The following is an 8,513-nucleotide window of genomic DNA, read 5'->3' on the forward strand; positions in this document are numbered from 1 at the left end:
ATCCTAGATCCTTATCAGATGAACACTTACAAAACCCAAGGAGCAGATAGAAAGCTGTTTTTTTTCCTGTGGAATATTTACTGTTGGCAAAACTTAATCAAGCAGCCAACACAGGTTATGTCCTATAGCATAACCCAGGGATCCGGGGCTTTTCCCATGTCGTGTAAATCAGCACTCAGCTCCTTCAGCGTCCCCCATGATCAAGAGCTATTTCCAGCTTATGCCTTTATTCTGTTCTCCCTCTCCTCACTCTTCTCCCGTGCCCTCATCCTGGTTCCAGCCCTTTCCCCCAGTGCTCGGCAATGAGGAGCCCCTCAGTTTGTGAGAGCTTTCCTGGAAGCCATCCCCAGACATGTCTGTGCTGCCCAAACTCCTTCAGTGCTTCTGTGACGGGATTAGGGGAGCTGACACACTTGAGCCTCTCCTTTCAGGAGGACAGAGAGTTCCATTCAAGAAGCAGCTTGTTTATCATCCCGGTCTCTGCTGATAAAACTATCACTCAGGTGTTACATACCTTTAGCAAACACCTTCTTTGTTTTGCTGAACCAAACTCTAAAATTAGGGTCTCAGAGTGACTTTAAATTAAACATTTCACCAGAAATCCTTCATTACCCTACAATTATGGGACAAAATCAATGAAAATATAAAATGAGGCTATAAAACCAAGAATTCGAGCCTTTTCAAGGTTCTTCCAAGTCTCGGAAGTCCCCAGTTTCTTTGGCATGGTTTATGAATTCATTCAGTTCTCGGCACTTTTAAACTCTGAAACACTTTTGAACTGTTAACATTTTAAACATCTTTTTTTTCTAAACACACATTTAATGCAATCTTTGAAAAGAAAACTTTTTTGGTCAAAATACAGATTTGAAAAGTGAATTTACAACTTATCGTTTGCACTCTGGGTGTTCGTGTAAGGTTTTCCCATTTGCAGCTGGATGACACAGGAAATCTGCACCATCATCTCCCGCTCTGCCTGGGTTTGTCCCCACAACTTGCTCTCAGGGAATGGGATTTGTTATGTTTAAAAACCAGACCTGGACTTGTTTGTTCTTTCATCTGGGAGGGATTCCAGGTCTGACCGTTGTAGGGAATCAATTTATAGGGAATAAACTTGGTATGAAGCATTGGTTAGCAAGCTGTCAGCACTCCGGACCAGCCTGCGCTGAAGTGTCCATGCACAAGAGTTTTTTTCTCCTTGCTCTCCCGAAGGCATCACCATGTAAGTGGGTGATCTTCTGAGGAGCCACTTGCATCTCGTGCATGCCAGCACTCCTGCCTCTGCTCCCTTCTGATCCTGCTTGTTTCCACCAGAGCACCTTGGGCCCCCTGTTCTTCCCATCTTGTCCTCTTCTCTCTGTGTCTTTGCTGATCCCTACTTTTGGTGACTGTTCTTCTCTCCTGTCACAGTTTTTCCCTGTCACAGCACAGCCACTGCCTCATGTCCTCATGCTGGATTTCCAGAGCCTGAGCTGGGATTGTCCATGTCACTGCTTGACGGCTGATGTTGACAGGTCACCTGAGTCACCACTGAATCAACCCAAGCCCCAGCACCTCCCCACTGAAGAGAATTGCCCAACCCGGATAGAGCAGGTCCACAGCTTCAGGTGTTCCTTCCCTCCCAAAGCTCCTTTTGGCTGTAAGGTACATCTAGTTAGGAGCAAGGGTGCTATAATTATTCCCTTCCCTGTCTGAGGAGAGAAGAGCTGAAGGATTTGATGATGTCTTCCTGAAACAGAGGCAATGAGATGTCCCACTCTGGGGAGTTGTGCTGTTGGGGTCTTCTCAGTCTGGGCATGTTGGTGTTCAGTGTCACCCCTGGCTGAGGAGCTGTGTGACAGGGGAGGCACAATGGGAGAGGCCACAGCCATGGTTTTCTTTTAGCACAAACCCTAAAAAGTTTCCCTGGCTGGGAGCTTAGTGGTGGCAATGCGGTTAGTGACTTCTGGGGTCCTGAACTGAGAGTTCTGGGGACGGAGAGAGCTGGGCTTGTTCAGCCTGGGGAAGAGAAGGCTCTGGGGAGACCTGAGAGCAGCTCCAGTGCCTAAAGGGGCTGCAGGAAACCTGGAGAGGGGCTTTGGACAAGGGCCTGTAGGGACAGGCCAAGGGGAATGGCTTGAACCTGCCCGAGGGGAGACTGAGCTGAGCTCTTAGGCAGAAGCTCTTCCCTGTGAGGGTGCTGAGGCGGTGGCACAGGGTGCCCAGAGAAGCTGTGGCTGCCCCATCCCTGGCAGTGCTCAAGGCCAGGTTGGACACAGGGGCTTGGAACAAGCTGCTCCAGTGGAAGTTGTCCCTGCCTGTGGCAGGGGTTGGAGCTGGATGAGCTTTGAGGTCCCTTCCAACCCAAACCAGGCTGGGATTCTGGGGTTCTGTGAAAAGTGATCACATTTAGAAATTCAGCTCAGATAATATATAATATCCTCTCAGTGGTGAGAGCGAAGGTGGCTAAAATTGATACTGAAGGTTTGTTACCCCGGTGTGAACTCAGACAGTGAGTGAAGTCTCACAGCTGTTTCTGCAGGAGTTATTTTCAAGTCATTTTAACAGCTTCGCGTTTCCCCCTAACAAAACATCTCCCAGCTCTTGCTTCTTAACCAGAATCACTGGACACCTCAGGGCTGCTCTGCAGAGTGCACAGCTGCTGCTGGTAGGAGCTGAGCTCACTTTTCTGTCCCCCACTCTGAGGAGCTGAGGGTTTCATTTCCTCCCTATTCAGAGCTCCCACCAGCAAGAGGGGCTGGAAGACATTGGAGATGGAGCTCCAGCCACTGTGAACATGAACCTCTTGGGGAGGCTGGCTGGCTGTTTACTGCCTGATGAAAGCCAAACTTCAGGAATAATACCTTCAGGAACAATTATTGTATAACCCCAGAGAAGCTAAGATTGCGGAAAAAGGTCATCTTTATTAGAGTAGATACAGCAGTTCAGTACAGGAAAGATCTAGAAGTAATTGAAAAGCTAACCCAAATCACAAACTAATCACCACTACGTGATCAATCTACCAAAACTTAGTGTGGCCAAGAATTCTCTGTGCTTTCAGACAGTAATTTCCAGCAGTGCAGAATGATTCCTCCGTTTCAATTCCCCTGTGGTGTCTGCTTTTTCTCACTTTGAGGGTGACATCTGGAGGATTTCAGAGCTGTTTTCTATCTGCCAGCTTGTCTCTTTTGTCTACATTAATAGGAAGAGAAAGAACAGTGATTACTTCGGTGTAACACACAGACACTGCAGTGGGCACTGAGCTTAGTTTACGTCTCATCTCTCATTCCCGTATCTCAGAAGCTTCTTCATAGCATCGATTTGAATCACGCATCACCTTTACAATATAGCAGACCTTTAAAAGCTCAAGGCAAGTTTGACTTGCGTGTTCATACAGTTCCCCTGAGCTGGCCAAGCTTAAATCTCTTGTACCCTTTCATGTGGGGGAATGATTAACCCTTTTGGGCTTTACTTGATGTTTCCTGTAGCATAGTCAGAGATTGTTTTCAGATGTGTAACATCTTTTAAGGACTGAAATTTGCTAAATTCTGCCCAGAGTCATAATTTGTTACTTATCAGATCTTTTTTTTTGTGACACAAATCAGTGCAGCAGCCCAGTCTCTATAATGGACACAACTACCATAATGTACAATGTAAAGGTTTCCTGAAAGAGCAGGGATTCTTACCAGCAATTCCAGAAGAGGAGCCAAACATCCTGTAGAACACAGAGAGAACAGTTGAAACGAAACACATCAAATGCTGCCTGGGATGAGGCTGCACGAAAGCACATTCTCTACAATCAATCAGGCACATTTTGTGTATGGACAGTAAAGGGAGGGTCATCTCCGTGCTCTCCCTTTCAGCTCAGGAGAGAGCATGGTTGTAGGAAATGTATCTTTTAACAACTGCAGTGGGAAAAGAAAATTATGGAAAAGAAGGAAGAGAGGAAATAAAAATCTTTCAACTCCTCCTTTTTGTTCCAGGCTATGAGATATTTTCCTCCTTGAGCTTTCTGGGAACTGGCAGCAAGTGGGTTCCCATGTGGGAGGTGCACTCCATGGCTGGCTGCAATGGCTTGTTTGCCTTCCCTTGAGAGTATCCTCTTCCATACAGATTACTCTGAGGCAAGAGCTATTTAACTGGTAACGGGAAGTTTATGGGAACTTGGTGTTGATCCTTCTGCTCTGTAAAACATTACTGGCTGCACTGTTTCCTGACTGTCAAGCAGACAATTCCGAGTTCCCACTTTAACTGTTAGTTGCATTTAACCTCTAGTGCTGCTTGTCAGTTTGCCTTTTTGTTTAGCAGCTCTTTGAGGAGCTCAGTGTGAATGGGAGTCGTAACATTTCTAGCTCCACCATGGTCCAGAAAAACTGTAGAAGCCCATGACTGTTGCAGGTTGCATTTGCTGTGGTGCTGTGGCTAAGGAGCACCATGGCATGGGGCTAAACAGACAGGTTTTCTGCAGTGAGCAGTTACTTACTGGGACTCCTGGCCTTCCAGGAGCTGTCGATAAGTAGCAATCTCTTGCTCAAGGCGAGTCTTGATATCCATGAGGATCTTGTACTCGCTGTTCTGGCGCTCCATGTCCCCTCGGAGCTCAGCCAGCTGCGCCTCGACAGTGCCGATGAGGCCCTGGATCTGCGCGAGCTGGGCGCTGTATCGCCCCTCCGTGTCTGCCAGGGTGCTCTCCAGAGCCGCTTTCTGCGTGCAGGGGGGTGGAGGGAGACCACAAAAAGGTTGCAGGCAGGTTCAGGACTGTGCGGAGGGAGGGGAATAGGTACCCTCCCAGGGGGGATGCCCATGCAGCGTGGGTTGTAACGTACCATGCTGAGCTGGGACTGAAGTTCTATCTCCAGTCCTTGGAGGGTGCGACGCAGGTCAGTGACTTCAGACTGGCTACTCTGAAGTTGCTCAGTGTTGATAGCGACTTCGCGGTTCAGCTCCTCAGTCTGAAACAGAGAACCCATTACAGGAGAAATGTGGGGCCTCCAAGCAGAGGCCCTAAGGCTTTCACAGCAGTTTTGTTCCCTGGATTGTTTTGGTATTTGTACAGTGGGGAGATTTTTCTACCTTGCTGTGGAACCAGGCCTCAGCATCCTTCCTGTTCTTCTCAGCCATGACTTCGTACTGGTCTCTCATGTCAGCCAGGATCTTGGACAGGTCAATGCCTGGAGCAGAGTCCAGTTCAACGCTGACTTCGCCAGCTATTTGCCCTCCCAGGGCACTCATTTCCTGTGTGGACATGGCAAAGGAAGACAAAAGAGGGTACGATCATAAACTGAAAACATACGAACCCTCCATATTTTCTGACTGACTCCCCTTAAACACTTGCAAGGGGATCTTTAGTTTCCCAGTCTACACAGAACTCTTGCCTTCACTGTTGGAGAGCCCAGGACAATCCTGGGGGACTCCCCATTTAAACATGCTGCTTTTCTAATGTTACTTCCACACTTTTTCTTACCTCCTCGTGGTTCTTCTTGAGGTAGGCCAGCTCCTCCTTCAGGTTCTCGATCTGCAGCTCCAGGTCCGCCCTGGCCAGGGTCAGCTCATCCAGGACCCTGCGCAGGCCGTTGATGTCGGCCTCCACGCTCATGCGCAGAGCCTGCTCCGTCTCAAACCTCGACAAAGCAAAGCCAGGCTGCTGAGGTGAGCTGACTGAGCCAGCCCACCACCACAGGCATCACCTGCTGTAGGTGGTTCTGAGTTTATGGGGTTTGTGATGTAGCAAATGTTGCCCAGCATTAAACTTTTCTCCACGTATCTTAACACGGTACCAAATTTTCCATGGTGGAGATGGTGCTTTAAGGCTGAACTTCCAAGGACTGGTTCAAACTCGTGCTCATACAGAGGTTTTATAGGCATTCCTTTCTCTTTCACAGCTACTGCCCTTTGGCTCAACACAGGTTTTTACTTTTTTCCTGTGAGAAATGACTCACTTACTTGGTTTTGAAGTCGTCGGCAGCCAGCCTGGCATTGTCAATCTGCAGGACCATCCTTGCGTTGTCGATAGTGGCATCAAGGATCTACAAACAAAAGGAGTTCATTGCTGAGGCTGAAAACAACTGTGTGTGTTCTGCCCTGATGTGAAGATAGAAGAGTTAAGATCCTGGTTCACTTGCAGCTGCACCAAATAAAAGTGTATTTCATTTGGTCTCGGTAGGGAAATATCAATGATCTACAACAAATACATAGCGCAGGTTTATCACCGCACTTGAGCCACGAGTGTTGGGTATGGGTACATCCTCTTCCTCTTATCTGGCATATGAAGAGGCTTTTAGCTACAAGTCCCACAGTGAGACATAACCATGTGCTGTCTTAGATTGAGAGGATTTGGGTGAGCCTGGGGGTAGGACTGCAGCAAGAAAGCAGTTCCCTGCAGAGCTGCAGGGCAGCCAGGCCAGCAGACTCCTCCTAGCAGGATCTGTTCTCATGCCGTGTTTTCTTAGCAGTGGGAAGCGGTTACAAGGTCTGTATGGTTTTAAAACAAATGACATTTTGTGTATCATAAACTGTACGAGATCATGTTCCATTTGCCCAGTCTCTGAACACGTTTTTATTTCCTAGAGTATCCAGGACAGTGTTTATTGATTCTTCTGATGCCTCATGAAAGCCTCTACAGGAAATTTTGTTTATTTAGAGATAATCTCTGTTAATTCTTACCTTGAAATCGTGTCTGGTTTTGCCTGCCACTTTTAAAACTGAAAAAGTCACCCGCAAAACCATCAGGAGCAACATTTTCTCTCCCCTAACTAAGGGGAGTAAAAGACATAAGGAGAAAATCTCATTGCCAGTTCTGCCTGTCCCGTTAGCTCAGGTTTAAATTCAGTGCAGAATGTGAATGACTGAAGCAAGGAGAAAGTGTGGGAATGGTCATGACCTCCAGGCTGAGCTGGGAAAACTGAACCTCCAGTTTTCATTCATTTATTTATATAGCTTAATCAGCTGCTACCTCTGTTTTCCAGGGTGTGCATCATCTCCAAGTAATCTGTTATCGGGTACCCATGAGCTGTTGGGGCAAATCCTACATTTAGATGTGGGATTGATACTGCATGTCTGCCACTTCCTTCTTGCATAAGCCGCCTGTTTCAGCACCTATACTGCAATACTTCAGTTCCAAGCTTAAGGAAGTGAAGCGTGAAAGGAAAATAAATCTGTGATGATGAAATCTTGAGCCACTGTCTCCACATTTACAAAACTCCTTCACAGATTTGTATTGTTCCTGTTAAAGCAGTGTATGTGTGCCTCAGGTCCTTCAAGCTGTGTGGCATGTAGCAGCTTACAGAGGCAGGCAGGTTGCTGTCACTTTTGACTCTCTTTATATTGATCAGAATATATATGGCCATGTATCTATTCAGAGGTCATATACGTGTAGATGACCAGCAAGTGTGTATATGTGTGCATATATAAATATATAGATGCTTTTATCAGAGAATTAAGTACTAAGGCATCTCAGACTGACTGCTTTGCACATCCTCTTGGCTAATACTTGAAGAGTAGGTAATTCCATGCTGGTGATTTCCTTTCCTTGCCCCATCCCTGCATACTCATTTCATCTTCCTCTCCTTTCCAGACACCGCAGTGCCTTCTGGGTGTTCTCGGGTTTTTATGCTTCCCACTTAAGTGCAAATCTAAAATGATTTGAAATAAATATTAGCACCTACCTTGTCTCGAAGGTCTTCAATAGTGTTGTAATAGGCACTGTAGTCCCGAGCTGGGCCTGGGCCTTGTTTTTGGTACCAGTCTCGGATTTTAGTTTCAAGATCCGAGTTTGCCTCTTCCAGAGCTCGCACCTTCTCCAGGTAGGATGCGAGGCGCTCGTTCAGGCTTTGCATCGTTGCCTTTTCGTTGCCCGAGAGGAGGCCATCCACACCACCCAGACCTCCACCAAACCCACCACTGAAGCTGCTGCTGAAAGTACTTCCATATCCCCCTCCCAGGCTGCTCCCTAGGCCTGAAGAGACAAACCTAGCAGAAGAGACTGACACCCCCCGGCCTCCAGAGCCCCCGTGGATGCTGGGAGCCCTGAAGGAGCCTCCGAACCGGGTTGAGGAGATGCCAGGTCCCCCTGCCACTGAAGAGGAAAACTGCCTGAAGCTGTAACTGGCCATGGTAAGAAACAGCAAGGACCTGACCGAAGCCTCGGCTCCCACAGTCGGTGATCCTGCAGCAGGAGTGTCTCTGCTCCCCCACCACAGCTCTTTTATGCCTGCTACAATGGGAGTTGTCTCCAGAATGTGTTATCTGAGACCCATGGAATTTATCAGCCTTAAGCCTTCTGCCAGCAAGGCAACCCCTCTCATTGGTCAGCAGCAGTGCAGTGGGCTGTTTCATTCCCAAATACCTTCACATACAGGTGCTGATTCCCTCCCCCTGACTGCTGCCTTTTGAGGCAGAAGGTGGGGTTCAGAGCAGGTCCCCCCCCCCACGAGGAGCATTCTTCAGTCTAGTTACAGTTTAGCCACATGAAGACAAAGGGCTGGGGTGCCCGTCCCGCTGCAGCCATTGCCTACCCACAGCCAAGGCACACAAAGACT

General features: G+C 47.9%; 1 protein-coding gene across 1 annotated transcript; it reads right to left on the minus strand.

The window, feature by feature from the left end:
• Nucleotides 1–2,875: 2,875 nt before the first annotated feature.
• On the minus strand, nt 2,876–8,290 carry LOC130597486 (keratin, type I cytoskeletal 19). Its single transcript, XM_057406049.1, has 8 exons — nt 7,641–8,290; nt 5,920–6,002; nt 5,441–5,597; nt 5,050–5,211; nt 4,803–4,928; nt 4,460–4,680; nt 3,663–3,691; nt 2,876–3,168 (listed from the first exon to the last, which is right to left on the minus strand). The coding sequence occupies exons 1-8, from the start codon at nt 8,085–8,087 to the stop codon at nt 3,131–3,133; spliced, it is 1,263 nt and encodes a 420-aa protein (XP_057262032.1). The 5' UTR covers nt 8,088–8,290; the 3' UTR covers nt 2,876–3,130.
• Between the last annotated feature and the right edge of the window lie 223 nt (nt 8,291–8,513).

This window comes from Pezoporus wallicus, unplaced genomic scaffold, assembly GCF_028554395.1.
Source record: "Pezoporus wallicus isolate ANWC-B61680 ecotype Strahan unplaced genomic scaffold, APGP_CSIRO_Pwel_v1 contig_14525, whole genome shotgun sequence".
NCBI classification, from domain to species: Eukaryota; Metazoa; Chordata; class Aves; order Psittaciformes; family Psittacidae; genus Pezoporus; species Pezoporus wallicus.

Bases quoted from the DNA above. Each gene is read 5' to 3' on its own strand.
- LOC130597486 (XM_057406049.1), bottom strand. From the start codon at position 8,087: ATGGCCAGTTACAGCTTCAGGCAGTTTTCCTCTTCAGTGGCAGGGGGA. The intron at 6,003-7,640 runs GTAGGTGCTAAT...TTTTGTTTGTAG, and splicing joins TTGAAGACCTTCGAGACAAG to ATCCTTGATGCCACTATCGA. The intron at 4,929-5,049 runs GTAGAAAAATCT...TCTCTGTTTCAG, and splicing joins AGGCCTGGTTCCACAGCAAG to ACTGAGGAGCTGAACCGCGA.